The 21,314-nt window shown below is 33.8% G+C and overlaps 2 protein-coding genes and 1 long non-coding RNA gene across 7 annotated transcripts; 1 reads left to right on the top strand and 2 right to left on the bottom strand.

Moving 5' to 3' along the window:
• On the bottom strand, positions 1,833-5,255 carry LOC105170601 (constitutive photomorphogenesis protein 10). Its single transcript, XM_011091429.2, has 4 exons — positions 4,548-5,255; positions 3,305-3,378; positions 2,605-2,752; positions 1,833-2,253 (listed from the first exon to the last, which is right to left on the bottom strand). Exons 1-4 carry the CDS (start codon positions 4,783-4,785, stop codon positions 2,156-2,158), a joined length of 558 nt encoding a protein of 185 aa, XP_011089731.1. The 5' UTR covers positions 4,786-5,255; the 3' UTR covers positions 1,833-2,155.
• Positions 5,459-10,296, bottom strand: LOC105170600 (serine/arginine-rich SC35-like splicing factor SCL30A). The gene is made up of 6 exons (XM_011091428.2): positions 10,141-10,296; positions 8,896-9,056; positions 8,157-8,234; positions 6,731-6,898; positions 6,265-6,405; positions 5,459-5,916 (listed from the first exon to the last, which is right to left on the bottom strand). Exons 2-6 carry the CDS (start codon positions 9,030-9,032, stop codon positions 5,643-5,645), a joined length of 798 nt encoding a protein of 265 aa, XP_011089730.1. The 5' UTR covers positions 9,033-9,056; positions 10,141-10,296; the 3' UTR covers positions 5,459-5,642.
• LOC105170599 lies at positions 11,075-15,895 on the top strand. Of its 5 annotated transcripts, none has more exons than XR_002287772.1 (3): positions 11,075-13,033; positions 14,147-14,238; positions 15,621-15,895. It is a non-coding gene; the product is annotated as an uncharacterized LOC105170599 (long non-coding RNA). The 5 variants fall into 5 exon arrangements; XR_002287769.1 differs by having other exon boundaries at positions 14,144-14,238; XR_002287771.1 differs by adding an exon at positions 15,246-15,291 and having other exon boundaries at positions 11,075-14,238.

The following is a 21,314-nucleotide window of genomic DNA, read 5'->3' as shown; positions in this document are numbered from 1 at the left end:
TAATTGACAAAGAAGATAAAATGAAATTATTATGTATTAATATTTATTAAAATATTATTATATTAAAAAAGTAATTTATATTATAAAAATACGTGTGTGAAATACAAATTAAATATATTAAATAAAGATTGTGCAGGGACAAGAGCCACGACATATCCCGGACCCGATCCAATCCATAGAATTAAAAGTCGTGTTTCGACTCGCACCTACTAATTTTAGCATTTATGAGAGTAGGCATAATATATTATATATCGCCCTCATTAATTATGCTCCGAAATCAAATAAATCTTTACTTACCCCCTCTCTTACTTATGATCCTTTAAATTAAATAAGAATGAATAAAAATATTCTTAACTATCAATAGTATGATATATTTATTTTGATGCTCTCTATATAAAATATACCAATCAATTTGATTTCAAATTTTATTTATTTACGATGTTAATAAATAATTGTTGGACTAGTAGATAAATTTATAAATTTGTGTTTATGCATTATATGTACTAAATGCAATTTTAATAACAAAAATATTACAAGTGGCTCTCGAGCCTACCGTTTTGGAGCCCAAATATCAAATGAAGTAATTTGAGGGTTGATAAGATAATTATTTTTTGATAAATTACAACGACCTTCTTTGAAATTTGTCATAATTATGTAACTTGCCCTTATAATATTTTATATTAAATGAAAACAAACCTCAAAGTTAGATGTAAAATTTCAAATATAATTACTGCAAATCTGGAGGGTGAGAAATATAATCAACCCTTTATTTATTATTAGGAGCAGCGAGAGCTACATTAAATCTCAGGGTAGGTGGAGTTTGTGGTTCGTCTCCCACTTTTTCACACTCCACGTCCACACATTTCTTGTCATGTCTATTGCTCTCAACCACCAATCTCCACCCATTGTTCATCATCATTGTCTAATAATTGAAAATAATAATTATATTCACACCCTTCATCTATAATCTATTTACACAAATTATTCGTATCTTTTAAATAATTACATATACACTCATCAAAATAACAATATCACTTGCACAAAACACAACTTAATTTTTGAAAAAAGTTACACACGCCTCTAAAAATTTTAGCATTATTACACAAACTATTGTTATTTTTTTTTTATCAGGGATAATTTCTGTAATTATGTATAAGATAGAGGTGATTTATATAAACAGACCATAGATAAGAGGTATAAACATAATTATCCTTAGTGAAAACTAATGTCGATATGATACATACTGACAGTATATGTAGATCCTGACCAAGACATTGGATGAACTAAATGTATGACTTGACATGTATATTAATACAGACGTAATTAAACTTTGAATTAAATTACAATAAATAAAATATAAAAACCCCGAGCAGAGCACAAGGTGTAGACACAATCCTCTTTACTGTTATGTTAGCCCTAACTGGGGAGCGTCCTATTAAGATTGCGGGACATCGCTCCTCCTTTGTCATTAATCACTTGTGTAACAAAAACCAAGGAAAAACAATCCCATCCCTCATAACTACTTTTTCTTCTTCTAATAATGCATATACTTGCTCTCAAGCAAAAATAAAGAACATGAGCAAGCTCAGTGTAAGAGTTAGGTGTATTAACATACTCCAAATTATCAAAGCCTCCTTCCTCTAGATCTACGCTAGAAATGTGACTACTTGGGCACTGTCAGATAATCAATAAAATATATGATCCAACTTGCAGAATCCAGTGTAGATATGAAAGCTCATGTCTTATCACTCAAGTGAATATATATACAGTTAAACCACATATATGATAATATTGATATTGACTTTATGACATCATCATCATGTTCTTGTCTATTTTGATTGACCAAAAATTTCTCGAATAACACAACTTCCACAAGATTGAAGTCCTTTGAGAGGTCTAAATTTGGGAAGTACTCATGAAATATTACAACTAGACTGTTACATGCGCAGATGAAAGTTATGTAGATCTACCAAATAAAAAGCTCTACGTTACAGGCCAGTAGCAATTTGCAATATGTAATCAGAGTGATGGCACAAGTTGGGAGATGGCCAGTAACAACTTGCTTGGTTTGATTTGCAGTTCACATTTGGAATGATCAAAATTTCCAGCCTGATCATAGCTGCACCTTTGGATCGGTTTATCAACTTTACTACAGTTACCTTGCAAATCGTAGAGTCCACTCTGCAGCCAGTTCATCATGCTTCGACCTGTCAGCCAAGTATAAGTGGCCAATACCTTGAACAAGGGGTTTATCTGCAAGAACCAGTTTATCAGAAACATCAACAATGCACGTCTGCATTAAAAAATCATTGCAAAGAAGACAGCAAGCATAGGGCAGTGTACTCCTGAATCTGTCAAGAACAAGCTGAAGTGTAAAAGACTGCCAATAACAACCTATTTTTCTAGTCAAGTGTTTCATCCTACTGAGAAAGTTACAGCTTTGCAACAAGACAACTAAATGAACTGGATATAGTTCAGCAAATATCTTTGTGCAACCCACAAATAAAGTGTCACACCAAAACAAGATGATAGACTATCTTCAGCACATTTTGTTCATCAGTCAAAACAGAGAACAGAAATGCATCAAAAGTTGGAAGTACTTACAGGCATCAGGGTTGGTAAATATTGATCTGAGAGCAACCAGCACCTTCGAGATTGTTAGAGCTGGACTCCAGCCATCTTTCAGGATATCCAGACTAACATTGCCAGCAGAATCAACATTGCAATGGTAGATTCGAGTTTTGAATACAACCTGCAAGCCTGAAGTCAAAAGTCAGAAATAAAAGAAGAGATACAATGACAGACCTAAGCATAATAAACAAGAAACAAAAGATGCACTAACAGCATATTACAATGATTCTCAAGCTTCAAGTGCAGAGCATCCATTTAAAATTAGCATGTTCATCAAATCTATATGAGAGATTTTTCTATCAACAAAGCCTACAAGCATGTTCATCAAAACTATAATTGAGATGTTTTTTCATCAACAAAATCTACATATCCAACCTTCATCCCCCAAACACCCTGGCACTGGAAACTTTTGCGGAGGAAGTACATATAGAAGGCTTGGAATAGAAGGTGCAATCAGAGAGCTGGAAACAACATGAGAAATAACATTTGCTAACTGCTAACGCTTAATGGCATTTCATAAGTTTAACTTTTACTTGCATGAATATGAAACAGTAATGCCTCTGCTATGGCACAGATTATGATGTTAAATGAGGGTATTTCAGCCATTTAGGGGCATAAACCATAGCTAGAATGTATAGTAAATTTTATTGATCTGTAAGCTGCACAGCATTACCTTGGGAGGTTTAAAAGGATAATCGCTGGGAAATGTTATATCAAGGAAAAATATGCCTCCTTCATAAGGTGTCCCTACAAAATGAATAGAAAGGAACTCAGTTAGATTGGTCAAACTCTCAGGCAAGCTCTTACTCTCACTTAACAAATCTGAATAAATAATATAAGATCAAAACGAGCATACGCATATTTTAGGTTGTGTATTGCACAAAGAAGCAAGTGAAAATGAAAAAGAAAAAAGAAGCAAATACGAAGGTAATTATCCCTTTCCAAACAAGAAAAGATTAAGTTAAGTGAGAAATCAGCATTACGCATGACTTTATTCTTTCTCACCCAATATTTTCCTACAAACTTCTACATATTCTAAAATAACAATTTTAGTCAATGTAATTGAAATAGTAATATAAATGAATTCCTCGGTTTTTCTCTCCATGGGAGGGGCAGTCTGGTTAGGAATGCCAAAAGGAAGGGGTAAATGTGGTTAGATACTGATCTATCCATCTAAACCCAAGATTAAAGTGAAACCAAAGTTGAAGTTGGGAAATCCTTAAAATTGTGAAAACATATATATTATACCTAACGTTCGTGTCTCAGTTTCATTAAGCCAAGATTCTCAAGCTGGTAACAAATTTTCAGGAACAAACTTATTCACCGCCTCCGAATTGGAACATTACCACTTGGGAACATTTGCCAGTCAATTGAGTTGTACGAACAAGCAATCCCATCCCTAATCAACCATCTTCGCAAATATCAAGACACCAAAGACAACCACCAAATGCGTAAGACCTTATAAGCACCAACACAACAGCATCATCAACGAGCATTACTCTCCATGGAACCAAACACGTTGCACAGCAAATTGCTTTCCTAAAACTAAAACCAACAGTACAATCTTAAGGACATGTCTATGTGATTAACAACATTTGACTTAAATAAGGATACAACAATCCTCTAATTGATATCATTTTCTTCCATAATCAAAGACAAACAGAGTTGAGATTGGTGGGTGGTCGGGGTGGTCGGGTTGGGTTGTAAAACAATACCGAAAACGTCCGCTAATCCACAGCATACCTACAATTCAGCTAAAACTGAAGTAGTCACAGTAAGGTGAAGGTCTGGCAGAGCTAGATGCTAATACTATTACTACAACTATTAACCTATCTAAGTGGGTTTAGCTACATATAGAACAGCTGGGTAGAGAGAAGCTGTTGAGGGTACAAACACCGAAGCAAAGCGTACCGCACCTGGGGGACCGAAGAGAGTGGCGACCCAATGGTAGAGATTGTCGCCTTTGGGTCCGGCGGAGCAGTCGGGGGGTGGGTCCATACTCAGCTCGGCCATCTCCTTCTGTATCCTCTTGCCGGAAGCCGAAACGGACGTCGTCGAAGGCCACGACCGCCCTCCGCCTCCGCCTCCGCCTCCCCTTCCGCCACCTCCACCTCCTGCGGCCATCATCATCATCATGCTGCTGCTGCTGCTCATCTTAACAGAACTTCAGCTCAGGCCCATGTCAATCAGTTCTGTTAAAAGCGCAAATAAATTCAACTGTCACACACAGCCTCTTGCAATAACACTTTTTGTACTGGAGTGAAATTCATGAATATGAGCGGGGCCTTTTTGCAATAAAGGAAAAAATTAGTGAGCGGCATGTGAGATTATACTCCCTCTCAATGCAACCCAAATCCATCACTCTCATTTACTATTTCTACAAGTTTTTGTTAGTTAAAAAGGGAAATAAAAGATGAGTACATTTTTAGCTTCCATCCAACAAATATTTGATCAAACTACTGCACCGAATGTCAAGGAACTGAAGAGTACTCCTATTTTTCGCGAGGAAGTGTTCATAAACACTTATCGACTTACTAATAAAAATAAGCTAAAAACAAAAAAAATTGGAACGAGTATTTGAATAGATTTAAATTAAATTAATTTAAACTAAAAGCTACAAATACTTTATAACTCACTTTCCAATTCTATTCAGAAACTCCCAACTTAACTTGCAAAATTTCTCTATACATTATTTTCCCTATAAAAGCAAAAACTTCAGCATGCCAAAAATGCCATTTATTGGGATTGATTTATTAAATTAATTTCAAGAATGTTTAATCACAATATTTAAATGAGTAGCAGTGTTTCATACTTCACTTCAAGCTCGTAATCACTTCAAAATAAATGCTAGTCAAAGCATAATCCCACAATCCAGATCACAGAATTAGGAAAACTTCTCAAGTCCAGACAACAATAGCCGTACAAAGGCAGATAACTACGAAACTTTAGAGAAGTTAAGATAATACACAACAGAACACCCCTTCTTTTCCCATTTAAACCAGTGCTGGTCCTCACTGGCTGGGAGACCTATCCCTCCTGCCCTCCTTTGGGTACTCTGCAGGATAAGGGCTCCTGCTTCTGCTGCGGCTTGCGCTCCGAGCACGGACTGGGGAACGGGCCCGACCTGGACTTTGGCTGCGGCTCCTTGAACCATATGGTGAACGTTCTCTCGCTGGGCTCCCACTGTGGTTCCTCGGGCCATTATAGGGCGGAGAATGGTCTCGCGCTGGAGAACGTGAATATGACCTCTCTCGACTGTACCTTTTGTCACGGGGGGACACGGACCTGTAAGGATTAATAGTGCCAAGTAGCAACTTTAGTGCATAGAAGAGAGGTCGAATATGACTGAATATCTTACATGCATTGTTTCACACAGAGGTAATGGATCAAGAGGTAGAGGTAGAGCATATGACTGAATGATCAAGCAGTTATCGACTATGATATGCATTTCGGGTACAATTTGAATTGGGCAGGATACCAGATTGGACCAAGGAAAAGTTGATAATCAGTGGGTAAAATGCCACATCCTTGCACATGATGAGGATGTCTGTCATTTCAGTATTATATATGGATGGTAAATCAATCATCAGAAATAAAATGTGCAACGCAGTACAAAGATAGATGATATCATACCTCGAGTATCTTCTCTTAGGAGGAGAGTAATAATCACGGCTGCGAGACGGAGACCTCCCATAGTGTGGAGGAGGGGAACGAGAATATCGGGGAGAGCGTGAATATCGTGGTGGAGACCTCCTCCTATCATAAACACGACCTCTGCAACCAAACCAATCAAGGAGGAAAAAACAAGTTGCAATGTGTCTTACGGGAACAATTTATAACACAAATGTAGTGTTGCACAACTTATCATGATCTAATGGCTTACTGGTTGCAAACCTGTGCACACATCATTTTTTTCCCTGATAAAACCTTATAGTTTGCCATAGTACTTGTAGGTACTTGTAGCAGAATAAGGTTTGTGGAAGATTCTTTATCAAATACTTACATGTAGGGCTTTTGTTTTTGTCCAAATTTCAGATGAAACCATAATAAAAATCAACAGCAATACAAGCACAAGGTCATATATACAAACAGAATTTACCTTCCTCCTCGTTCCCTGGCTCTCATTTCAGTGGGCTTCTTCCTGTTCTCCTCAGCAAAAACAACAGTGAGCTCCCGACCTTGAAAAATCTGACCATCCATCTGATATTTGGCTTCTGCGGCATCAGCCGGGTCCACATACTGTACAAACCCAAAGCCTCGTGGCTCACTGAAAGAAAATATAGTTTGGAAGGTAAAGAGATACAGTCAATGAAGTGAAGTGAAAGTAAACGAATCAAGCTAATAGAAGTCAGCCAGGCAAAGGGCTGTTCAAAGGATTAAAACCTTCAGTCAGAAAATGCTGTCAGCATATAATTCCAGTCCCAAATAAATTGTCTGAAAAGAAACTTATAGCAATTGAAATCTTTGGGGAAAAGCAGACACACACACCCAATCCTTCTCTAGGTCAATAAACTTCCTCGCCTAACCTCTCAAAATATGTAGATAGTCTCTCAACTTCAGTAAACTGAGACCAAAGACCCCTACCACCATGCATAACTCAGCTAGTTGCACTTTTCCCCAACTTTCAAAATATGTGCACTTAACAGCGTAAAACACTATAAATACTATGTTATGAAATCAAACCTATTTTGGCAAAATAAAATTGGAATTAAAAGTCAGTCATAAATTGAAAAAATAACTCAAAGACTACAATATAAAGATTCAATGATAATTGTAAAAATATTTTAGGTGGTTAGATAAAGTTAATACACTTGAGCACAGTGAGCAGAGGACAATGTGCTGGCTAGAGAAGACTATCCTCACATTTCAGAAGGTTGGGTAAAGTGTCATCGACCTTATAAGATATCTTGTTTTTAACCAAAATCTTCCCACTAATCGTATACGAAGTTCAAAACATTAATCGAGTCAGCATTTGGAAAGAATAGATAAATCACTCAACCTGTGCCACCTTAATGCCTCGGGATTACAAAACAGCCTCTAATCAAATTAATAGCTGAAAATAATTCAAATAAATGGAAGGCCACGATAAGCGCATAAGCAAGCACATGGCAGCTGACCTTCTGCGTGAAAATTTAAGATGACTTGAAAATCTTCAAGACTTGAAATCTTGATTTCTTCTCATTGTATTCAAACCAGATTCTCTTCCAATCTTCATTACCATTTACATCATCTTCAAGTCCTTACTACTTGATTGACGTCAAGAGAACTCTTATTACTAGAATGTGTGAACTGAACTCTTAATACTTCATTGAAGTCTTCACAACTCTTACTTCACTGCTAAATCTCACAAATCTTAATTAATAATTCCAATTAAGAAAATAAAATACTAAATCATACAGAATTAAACAATAAAATACTAAAAAGTACAGAATTAAACAACACTAAGGCAATAAATTCCATGCCATTAAAGCAAAAGTGACCTGAAAAGAAACTAAAGGATAGACCATCAGTTTAAACAAGCTCACCCTGAGTAATAATCCCTTGGTAGATAGATGTCCTTGAGAGGGCCAAATTGGCCGAAAGGCCTCCTCAAGTCTTCTGGCCTGTTTACAGCAAATCAACCCATTAAAAGTATATTTTTGTTTTCTTTTCTTTTTTCATACTTGCCTTTTGCAATTTCCACAAAGAGTGTGTTGTTCTTAAATGACAATTTCTAAGGATGTGAACTCACTGAGTACCTACTACAACTTTCAAGAGAGGAACTGAGAATATCCAGAAATTGTACTTTATCAACTCTGAACTAAAACTCTATGCCTATTCAAAATGGTGCAGAGGGTGTAAAGTTATATTTTTCAGTTTCATCAGCACAATAATGTGACAACATATATAAAAGTCAAGGACAAACCATATACTAAATCAAAAAAGAGGCCCAAGTTTCAATTAAGCAATGGAACCAAAAAATAACTGAAACCGGAAGATATCATGCTTACAACTTATATATGTCAACCACGACACCAACCTAGGAACAAGTCTATAAAGCATAACAACAGAGACTGCTAAGACAAATTGCCAAGACATGGTAGTAACAGCCAAGAAATTGTATAATTTAGTAGGTTTCAGGTAATCCAAAATTTGAACTTGCAACTCTGGAATTTTTTTGGATGTGCTTCATTGTGCTATCAACTTGCAAAGGCAGAGGAAAGAACAGAAAAAGCAGCTTCCTAGATGCATGAGGATTACAGAAAAAAGTTATATTTAAGTCACCTGCAGTCATGGCGAAGATTACGCACTAAAAGACTAGTTGGAGCATCTCCTCTACCATAGCGTCCTCTTGGTTCAGGGCTCCTGCCTCTCCTACCATAACCTCTTGGTGGTGAAGGGGTGTAACTTCTTCCCCTCATTTTGGAAGAATTAAATCCTGGTCACTGCAAGTATTCAGAACCACATAATCAACGCCTCCAATACACAGCAGTGTGGAAAAATCATTGGAAGAGAAACAAATACAAAAAGAATGACTATGTGGCTATGTGTAAAACGAGTACTCAGGTGGATGAATATAAACTAAACAAGTCCAAATTTCTCATAGATTAGACAAATTAGCAAGTATAGAAGGAAGGAACAATCATTAAACATACACTCGACGTTGTAAAACTTGGAGAGTATTAAAAATAGATGAAACAAATGCATAGGGAGAATTATCAGCTAGAGCTAATACACAGTTCTTGCCATCACATTGGCAATCTTTGTATTTTTCTCTTCATCATGTAATGTCTGTATGCATGTACATATATAAAGTTTATACATGTACATAACCAAAACTATTTACTTTGCTAGAAGTTTTCGTGGAGGCTTTAAAGCCATATATCACTACTCATTTTTACTGATCAAACGAAGTAATATATTCTCTGATCTAATAACAGATTAAAAATAAAATTTCAAAAAAGGCATAAAGCAATACATAAAAGAGATTGTCGGAAACATACAGAACGATCAGGTAGAGCTAATACATGATAACTAGCCATCATAACAGCTATCAAAACATTCTAATCATCATTTCGTTCTTCGATACCCATTTCCGACAAAATCAAAACTCAAAAACTTAACAAAAAAGGCAGTAAAAACAAACAAGTGAAGAAATAAGCAAACCAACAATTTCCATTACAAATGGAGACAAAATAAGAAAACCAACGAAGAAGTCTGCAGCTCCATCATTAGATATCACACCCAAATCGTATAAATACCCAACGCTCAATGCGAATCGTCCGTTACAAAATTCCCCAAAAAATTATTACAAACCTAAAAGGGCTAAAGCAGCTTCTCAAAACATGAGTTCCCCAAATAATGACAAGCGACCGGTTCATAAAACAGTTAGGAAACACAGATCTAAGAAATAACAAGAACAACAAGCCATGGAAAAAAAAAAAAAAACCCTAATGGAATCATATACGAACACATGTACAAATTCGCAAATAAGCATATGAACCCAATATCCGATGAGATAATCTCTACCTGAAAAAACAGAGCGGGCACAGAGAGAGTGAGAAACAGCGGCGGAGATAATGAGAGAGAGAGCCGACGGGCGGAGTAGAGAGTAAAGCGTTGTTTGGTGGCGTTTAGGGCAAAGGGTAATTTATAGGCAGAGCGATTTGGAACTCATGTGGAGGGATTTTGCAATTTCCTTTATTAAGGGCAATATATGGATTTAATTTCCTATTCTAATTTTTTTTTATCTTTTAAATTTATTCAACATATTATGTATATAAGAATTATAATAATTTCTTTTATCTAAAACTAATTTTTATACACATAACGTATAAATATCGAATTGAAAATGTATATAATAATTTTAAAATAAAATTTTAATGTTAAAAATTGATAAACTATGGGTAATTTATAACTTTTATGTCTTCAATATATTTAACGAACAATTTTCTAATTTATAGCAACGAGAGCGAGATCATGTACAACGATATATATTAATTGTCATAGCACGTTGAATCTCTATAATTAGTTTTTTTAAAAAATATAAGTTATAAAATATATGGTTTTTATTAGTCATTAATTGGCTATAATTACTATTTAACAAATAAGCTATAAAATATATTATTTATTATATATATATATATATATCTATGTATTTCGATTTAGTTCGAAAAAAATTGAACCGAATCAAAATTTATTCGATTATTACCTAACTAAATCGAACATTTTGGTTTGGTTATGGCAAAGTTTCGAACGAACATTTCCAATTGCGGCACTTTCATACTTAATTCGTGTGAATAATTTCTCAGACTTATTTGAAAAAAATAATTTGTATGATTTTAATATTTATTTCGCCCTTCTTTTGTTTATTGTCAATTTTGACGTGAAAATTACTGATCCTTATATGAGACAAATATGGATCAAGTTAGGTCTACAATGGCTCCAACCTTAATATTTTGATTCTTAATCTATTTTATATACGAAATACAAATTTTTTTTCAGTCGTGTAATTTTTAGTATAAAGCAACTGCTAATCATTTATATAAACTTGAATCGATCGTTGAACAAACTTTTAGCCATCAATATAAAATTGTGTAGTGAAAATTTTCATGTTGTGCAGAGTTCATGAAGACACAGTAGTACGTGTATATATTTCTGTCAAGTTGAGGAGAAACCACCCGCAGCGCCTCCCTTTCCCTCCCCGGCGGCGGACCACTCTCATCCACCGTCGCTTCTCTCGCTCCAGTAGCATAGGGTATGGATAGAAGTTTGGGGAAGTAAGTGAATTCATTTTGAGGTAATTGAAGAAAAAAATAAACAAGGAACTAATTAAGTAGGCCTTGAGTTTGATGTTGCCTCAACCAGGAATTTGAATTAGGGCTTACTTTATTGAGTTTTGAAGTTTTTAGCGAGTTCATGCTGGAGAAACTTTTGTTCAGGAATTTGTCCGTACAATTAGATTCGATGGAGTTTTAGTTGGACTATCAGCATTAGAGCAGTTAGACAATACTGTTGGAGGTTATGTTGTCGAACACCTCATGTGCATAGCACACATAAGAAAGAAGTACATGTAATCTTTGATGATGCACGACAGTTGTTGTTCCTTGATTATCTATATGGATATGTGTGTTCTAACACCAGCAATCAACTTTCTGGTTATCTTTATTGGAGCCTGGGGTTACTTTAATAGCTTATATCCTTGGGGTTATTCTACACTTCTAACTGTTCGTGTTTGGAATTCATGGGAACTGCAACATTAATGCAATAATTTGTTCATTTTTTCCTTTTAATTTTGGTTCGTGCTGCTATGAACTATTTTAAGCCATATATTTTTTTAGAAATGCAATGAATTTTCTAGATACTTCCTAATATAACCTAAAGTTGAACAGATTGAAGCCTGGGGTAAGTGGACTTATGTGCATAAGTATTAAAGTGATTGTTGTAGAGAGCCCATGAGAGAAAAATAGATTGAACTGAAATAATTTATATGCACAACCAAAAAGTGTAGAAAAGTTTATTCTGGTTGAAGCAATTTTAGGAGCTTATACTATTGTAAAATGGATCCTACATACTGCATTGCATTTCTGACTCTTATGTGCTTCCTTGTTTATGTATTGTATGGTTCACAAACTAAATTGTTGAGAGGAAGCAAAGGGGCGTGGACGAGCAATTTATACTCAGAGTTCTGCTTGTTGAAAAGACAGAGCAGCTCTTAAACAATTATTGCTCGCCTTTGGAGGCCAGTCTTTGGATTTGTCCTTTTCCCTTAAGCTTATATGTTTTCTCTTTCCAGTGTTTCCTTTTTACACTTTTGTGCTTTTACTATTGCTATCCTTTTCCAAATGTTTTGAGTAATAAAAGTGTAGGTTTCGAATTTGGATGTAAAAGGAGTGCATGGTCACATGAGTTATCTAGCTTACCCCTTAATGCTGCTTGAGTTAAGAGTCATGCACTAATAAACTACAGACTTGGAGTTGCAGTACCTCACATACAATATAAATTACTCCCTCAACTTCAATCCTAGGCCATTGCATAATCGGCATTGAAAAATGTAATGACATTCAGGCATATCACGTTGACAAATGACCATACAGATTTGCATTACTCGTATGCAGAAGTGTTCCTTAGGGGAAGTTTTGTTTGCCTGATTTTAGGAACTATATGATGACTGTTTCAAAGGATGGAAGGACTAGCAGATTTCTTATGACGAGTGACTGGTTTTGCTGCCTCTCTTTCGGATCTTCCTTGTATTTTAGAGTCGTCCAAACTTTACAATAATTTTGGTTTAATAAAAACTGCATATATTGGTCAAGTATGTAAATTGATCTTAACTAATTTCTTGTATTCTTGTAGATAGCATCTTAGGTTGTGATATAGCCAGGTCAAGTATTCGGTACCTTCCCAGACAATAATGGCGAGAGTATGTATTTGCTAACTAGACCCTATAATTTTGTGCTCTTACTATAAGTTGTTTTTAGTTTGAAGCTTGAGGTTGCATCTTGTTTAGAGAAAGATTTGCAGAACATTGTGCCTGGCGGAACAGCTGCAAATGTTGACATTCTTTCATTTTGTTAAGTCTCTCTGTTTCTTCCCCCATCCTACAGTGAAACATGTTAACATACACATCAGAAGTTCTGTTGGAAAGTCAGTGTTCCAGATCTGTTGTGAAAGAGCTTATTCTCTGGGGCAATTTTAATTCTCTACTTATGTGTCTCTAATATCCACAAGGAATGATAACTCGTTATTGGAGAATATGCAATAGAAGGGGGTCAACACCCCTTATCTGCTTAATTACGTTTTGAAGCGGCTGAGCAAGATGGTGATAGGAATGCACTTAATGCAAGTAAAAAGGTAGTCAATACCCCTTCAGCACTAAGCTTGATGTGCCTGATGGGAAGCCCGGCGAGAGATTCTGATGACTCTGCTGATTCATTAAGAACCAGAGATCTGTTTGCCAAAGTTGGATATGTATGGTCGGACAAAGATTCTTAGCCTGTTGGAGTTGGTCATGAGGCAACAGTCCACCTGTCATTGTTTCTATGTCCTTGTTGAAGTTTTAGCTTTCATTTGATGTACCCCAATGGTATTTGATCGTATATTTCTGTTAAAAGATTGAGTTTATTCTTATTCACTTTGCAAGAAGTGGAGAAGAGCTACAATGCTGAAAGTTTTTATTTCTCATAAACAAGATAGCAAAAATAATATACAGAATAATTAATAAAGATACAAATATGTATATAAAAATACTTTTTGGTATTCGGTATGGTTTTGATAAACTAGACTAAAAACCAAACTGATACCAAAGTTTCATAAAACTGAAAACTGAATACCAAACTAAATTTTTTGAGTTTGGTTTCAATACGACTGAATTCGGGTTTCAGTTCGGTTTAGTCATTTTTACCAAATTGTAAACACACCCCATTTCTCTCAAATTTCTGTTTATCTATTTTGAGTTGCTCCTTTTAGATTTTATGCGATTCTTCATATCTATTTTGGGACTTATTCAGTGACGGCATTGCTTTACCTGCAGCAGCTATTGCATAAACTGCATGGTTGGTACTCTTAATGTGGCGTTCTGTGGCAAGCTGTAGCTGTTATCACTAGAGGTGCCAGGCTGATCAGTAGGTATGATCCCTGGCTTATCTGATGCTTTCAATGAACTTCTATTGCAGCTTTGTATGCTGATAGTCCTACCAACCATTCTGATCTTCAACCAAATCATAATTGTCGTTATCAATTATATTTTAATTGGTTGTATCTATCAAATTTATATCTACAATTAGTGGTTGAAGTAGTAGTCAAATGATGTTACCCTAGTCTGAAGGGGTGCCTTTGAATGACTAGAAAATGAGCACCGTGTGGCCAGTAGTTTGATGCTCACAACTACTTTCGGCCGGTGCTGAATCTGATTGAATTGTTGCATCGCAATCACATTCTAACATAACGCTTTTTGATGCACAATGAAGCAATAACAAATGTAACCACAAAAAACTTGATTTTGTGAAATAAAACTCTTCTATTTGTGATGAAATTGAATTTACTATACAGTCTTTTGAAATAATTTGGAGCAAAACTAATCTTGAGAGGTGCCATAAAAATGCAGTCTGGAAACTAGCTTCAACAACACATTTCCCTTATGATGGAAAACAAAACCCTATTGATAGAGGACTATAATGCATTGATATATTCTAAAAATGTGTTGTACTCGCATTATTCCTCGAATATGTATCTAATACTTGAAAAGTGGTGCAAAATATTATTTTGAATAGAACTCATATCAAACACTTTGACACACATTTAGTTAAAGGGCCTCAGTTTCGCATTAATAAAATACAAATTTATGTGGTAGAAGAGTATAAAGAAATTAAAAATATCATAAATCCGATACCCTTGGTATATAGTTATAGCTTAATTGCCTTCTTATCACAATGTCATTCTTTTTTACGTAAACTAATAAATGATTTAATTTATAATACTTTTCAATCTACATAAAATTCTTTAGTTTTAATTAATGCATCCAAATGGTATCAAACCTCATATTTTTCATGTTTAACATATTCTTCTATCTGTATATGTTCATATCCTTGTATGTGCATCCATATATGATATAACATGAGTTGAGAAGTATGTAGGATATCAAAGAAACCTATAATGAAGCGGCTCTCGCCACCTGAGAAGGTATGTACGTACTCATACTTATCAAAATTTCTATACACGAAGCATTGGGCGACCAGGAGAAGCCATATTTGTGCATAAGTAAGTTGAGCACAATTTTTGTGAAGGTGTTGTGGTTGTCAAAGTGTGATGCTTTTTTCTAGCTTGTTGATTAGCGTGTGAAACATGTGGTTTCTAGTATAATATTTGAGCAGCATTAGCATTATGGTTTTTCCCATGTTGAACTGTCATTGTTGTGTTTTGATCCTTGGGAACGTAACATTTCATAGTTTAAAGGAAAATACCTAATAGTAAACCGAACTATAGTTCAATCTTTTCATGCCACTTTACAGGTAATTATGTAGCCGGCCAAGGTCTTGAAAAGGAGTGTAAAATGTAGGATGATTGTCCCAAGAAGCAGAAGTCAAGAGCTTCCTGGCTGGAAAGTGCGATTGTGGAAACTTGTGATTCTTGGGTCGGTATCTCAAGTAGGGTGTTGATTTTGACTTGGAATTACACATTTAATTTTTAGCCTCCAACTTCATAATTTTTCAAACTTTCAGTATTGAGTTTTCAAAATTTATACATTGTTAAAATATTTGTGATAAAGAACAATGCTTATTATCCAAAAATTTAATTGTAAGGGGTAAGTTTCACATTTATTTTTTTAGGAGGGTATATATTACATTAAAAATAGTTTAGGGGGCAAATTAAAACGTATTTCTCCAAATATTTATTTACACCGGACAATTAAAAAAAGTCAATAAAACTTAACAATTGATCAAAATTTGATTTTATATTGTGGGAGTTGAAATTAGAGGCATGAGATGGAGATGAAGTGGGTTGACAAGATCTTTCAATGTTTGACCTACTCATTAACTTGGATTTACAACTCACTCACTCTATCTACAACATGTTGACGTGGCCTAAAAGCTCAAATTGATGGCCCCATATTATGTCTTATATTTTCACCATACATTCTTGTCCTTTCATATATGGAAAATCATTTTTTTACTTATATGTTTCATTTATTCTTCGTACCAATCTAAAAATGGTAGAATTTGAGTACAAGAGCTTTTTATGAAAATCTTGCATGTACGAGGCCTCGTGACTTGGACGTTGTTTTTTTCTAATAGAAAAATTGAAAATAAGACTGTTTTGCAAATTAGGAAATTATTTCAAAAAATCTGTAACCAATTGGAGAAACCACCAATCGTTGAATATATAACCAATGGGATTGAGAGTTAGGGAAGATTTTCCTACAAGACTTAATGAGAGGTAGTGGTGGTCAGTCAATAAAGGACCTTTTCTTCACAAACAAGATAAGGGAAATTGGAAAAGATCAACACTTTTTTGATTCGGTCAAGGTTGGAGAAATATAAAACAAGGGAAGTTGTCTGAAATTTTTCCTCTAATAATTTGTCAATCCATTGGTCTAAAAGATGGTTCATTCACTGCCACTTACTGCACTACTTGTTTGGTTTCTTTCCCAATAAGAGGGTGTTCCACATCACCTTTTCCGCCCTTCAAATCATCTTATAAGATATTAAATAAATTGTTTGGTAAAATTTTGAAAAGAATTACCTTGTAAAATTCAAAATTAAAACGTTTGTAGCTTATTTTGAAATAGTTTGGGATTTTTAATTTTTATTTTTAAATTGTGATATTGGTGTAATCATACGTAAATTCCTTGGAAACAAACTTGAGGGATATTAGATGTAATTTCTCAAACCACATATAATTTACGTATAATTATACCAAATCTCATAGGAGGACACTGTAATTTATCCCTTTTAAAATGTTTCCAAACTTTACTTCAATTTTTATTAAATTGATTACAAAATTGTTAGGTAGATATCCTACTGTTAAATTGATTACGATATTTTCAGTTTAAAGTATACATATCCTACTGTTCTACTCCTCTATGATCTCGTAAAACTTCAAATTGATAACGGACCAATTATCTTGGAATATTAGGGGGAAAAACAAAGGAAAAAAAAAAGGGTAAATCCAAATCCACAAAGGTCAACAGAATCTTAGGTAGAACAAAGGGTTATAGTACTAGAGCGTACGTCACTAGTGGTTGCACACTCCGTCGGTGCTGCAGCAGCATTATGTTCTTGCGGGCAATAGAAAGCGCGTTTCCGAAACAAGCATTACTTTTATAACTTCTACTACCGAGAGAGTGTTATCTGCAGTAGTTGTCAATTGTGGGAGTATTTAATGCTCCCTCGTGCTCTCCAGCTCCCCACACACCTGTCGGTTACTCTATCTCCACCCCACCCCCCAAAAAAAAAAAAAGAAAATCATTCAAGCCCATTATTTATTTATCATAGCAATAATATATACTTTGAAAAAATAATATTAATAATATTGCCCCATATTTCCATGTTTTTTATATAATTGGGATGTGGGTCACCACTTTTCATTATGATAAGTATATTTTTGCTTTTCATAGAGATATTATTCTCCAACATTTTCATAATATTTGGATGTAATTAGACACAAATAAATACTTTGTATCTACTAAGATCTTATATTAAATTATTTTATATAATTTAGGTATCGAGGGCTTTTGTCCTGACAGGAACAATCAATTGTTTTTTAGTCAGATGATTGTAGATTCGATTCCCTTTATCTATGTGAGGATCATATTGATAGGTAATTTGTAAATACTCTTATAAGTGTCTCGTAATAATGATTTATAAGAAACTTCTAACATTACCCTTATTCGGATCACCCGAAATTTTCATGGATGTTACCAAAATGCGCCTAAATTCTTAGTATGTGCAATTTTTTTCATATGATTAATATATGAACATCATTTAAGTTCTGGAGTTATGAATTCAAATTAGAGTACTAATGTAAATGTCTATGTATTTTGACAACTGAGATTATTCTGAAATACTGATCTACAATTGCCCGTGATCGCTTATCTTTCTTTAAAAAAATAAATAAATAATAACTTAATTTCATTTAAAAAATTTGCTAATTTTAATTTATGGGAAACTAAAATAATTGAGGGGTGGGGTGTGGGGGGGGGGGGTGATATATAAAGTCTAAAAGCTATGTAACATTGAAACAAGACAGCGTCGGCTTTGAATGTAATAGTTTCCCTTTTGTGGGTGTTGGAAAGGTGATGTGAATGGTCCGATTTTGATGAAATCTTTGACTTTGCATACCAAATATTCATTTACTTTTAGTTCTCTACATCTTTTATCATAATTTCGTATTATATTTTGATATTATATTAACGTGTGCTTATTTTTTCAAAATTAAAGATATAAATAAATTATATTAAAAATACGATACCAATATGTAATATGAATATGTGATAAAAGATCGTTTACCGTTTATATTATAAGATATTAAAATTTATTTTTAAAATAAACTCTTAAATATTTAAATAAAATAATACGATTGAGCTTATAAAACATATCGATAATGAGAAGTTTCTAAATTATAAACTTTTAAAGGGCGTTGCGTAAAAATTCATTTATTATCGAATTTTCAAATGGGATTAAATGCAATTAATTCATTTTTATATTGTAAGTTAATTTTCATAAATAATTTATAAAAACACTTTTAAATAATTAATAAGCTCATTTAACTCATCTCTAAATAATAAAATACCATTATTAATTTAAATAAAGAACTGCATCAACAATCTCAAAATTATATAGTCATTTTAAAATTGATGGAAGCACATGTTAAATCATAAGAATAGAGAGGTTAATATCCTTAATCAGTTTATGAGAGAGTATAATTAAATTGAGAAAATTTTAAGTAAATAAATAAAAATTATTACTACTTTTAGAGTAAACTACAACGGCATTTCTTGATATTTAGTGTAACTATGAATACTCCCTCGTCGTTTGAAAAAAATACCAATGCCCCTTGATTTTAACGTCGTCTAATAACTAGTTCAATCCGTTAGATTTTCGTCCATTTTTTTTGCGTCGAACTGACCAAAATGTCTTTAAGAATTATAATTTTATTTATTTTTAAATTTTTTATTTTTTTATGGACTAAGTGGATAATTTTAAAAATTTTTCACCCATCAGGTTCGATTTTTTTTATAAATTTTTTATTTAAAAAAATACTGTAAGAGCAAAATTGATAATTTCATACTTCCATGCAAGAATTATATAATTTCATCAAAATATCAGGAGGGTAATTGAAATTTTTAAAATAATGAAAAATTATTCGTAATTATGGCAAACTTTATGAAATATTATTATAATTTTTTTTATTTTTTTAAATTAAAAAAATGTAATATTGAGAAGTCCCCCAACGTGAATATCCGCAAGCTTTAGTTGTCTTTGGTCTGTCCTATAAATTAATAATAAATGGAGGCAGAAAACATGGCGCAATTTGACGAGAACACGTGGACCGTATGTATGATGTATGTATTAATGGATGAGAGATCTGTACGGCTGCCATCGTATTCGTACTCCATTTTATGTACTGTGGGGGGGCGCAGATCTGATAAATCAATCCGACAGTTGGATGTGACCTTGTGTTCATATACTGTCTCTCCCTCTTCTTACTCTTTCTATTGAGATGTGATCCGCTGTGCATTCGCGCATCACACAATCCCAATTTTTATTTGAGGATATTTACTAAAATATTAATATTAAATTATTTTGCATCTTATCACTGTAAATTTTTAAAGGGATAATTATACTTTTCTTTTTCGAAATTTAATGTAATTATATTTAAATTTTTTGTAATTTAAAAAATTAAATCTAGCATTCTTAAAATTTGTTTGCGTCTAACAAATAAGTCCTCACGTTAGTCAAAATTCACTGAATTTGCAGATATTAACACAAAAAACTAAATAAAAATTGATATTTATTCTTGATTGACTGATTATTGATCTATTGCAGGTCAAATAATTTTTTTCGAACTATAACCATTATAACTGTGAACATATACCTCCCTACATACATTAACAAGCGAAGATGTATGAGGGTAATTTGATCATAAAAAGATTGATTTAACCCGCAATAAGTTAATAATAAGTCAATTAGGATTGATATAGATTTTTTTCTGATATTTTTTTTATTAATATTAGCAAATTCAATGAATTTTGACTAATGTAGGGACTTATTTACTGGACGAAAGCAAACATCATGAGTATTAGATGTATTTCCCAAACCACATGGGATCTATATATAATTATACTAAACCTCAATAGAAGAAAATGTAATTATCCAATATTTAAATTAGATAGTGATTTAACGTCGTATTGAAACTCGACCAAATGGGGGTTTTGGTTTCGAATTTATTGTCATTCATTTATTAAAATATATATACATATATATTGTACGTGCATATTTTGACATGATGAGATATGTTATTAACATTAAATAATTCAATTTTTATAGTATTGTATGTGTTCGGTCGAAGCCACATGATATTGTTCTAAAAAAGCACTGTATAAAACATATGATGTCTTAAAATTTATAAGCCGCGTAAATTCTTTACCTGCTACCAAATTGAGATGAGAGAATAGTGTCCAATAAATGATGTATGAGTTATTTCACCACCTATTGGGACCCATGATATAGGTGTTGATTCCTATGTGATCAGTTATTAGTTCTTGAAGACAATGAATCGTCTATAGAAACCTCATTCATCACACATAGAGTAGAGACAATCCATAATTTTCTGTGCCAGACTCGGGTGCCACCGATACTTTTTCATTTTTGCAAGCAAAAAGAAAATAATTTTTTTTCGGTAAATGTAATTTTCATAAATAGAAAAAGATATAGAACAACAATCATGAATCAAGTAGTGTTTCTTTCGACAGGCCAAGGATACACCACAATAAAAGAAAAGAAAATTACAATTTAGCACTTTAAACCCCGGTGTGGGTGTGGTGGGGGTTTGGTGAGGTTGGGGTACGCGTTTACAAGTCTCAGAGAAAGCAGCTCCATGCCATGTGGTTATGCGTAAAAAGGCAATAAAATGATTATTTTTTCACGACCTTTTCTTCACATTCAACTTCTTTTTTAAATCACACACAACCACACTTGTACATT

This window comes from Sesamum indicum, linkage group LG9, assembly GCF_000512975.1.
Source record: "Sesamum indicum cultivar Zhongzhi No. 13 linkage group LG9, S_indicum_v1.0, whole genome shotgun sequence".
NCBI lineage: Eukaryota > Viridiplantae > Streptophyta > Magnoliopsida > Lamiales > Pedaliaceae > Sesamum > Sesamum indicum.
The sequence above is the reverse complement of the archived record's forward strand: the minus strand, read 5'-3'. Positions and strand labels throughout refer to the sequence as shown.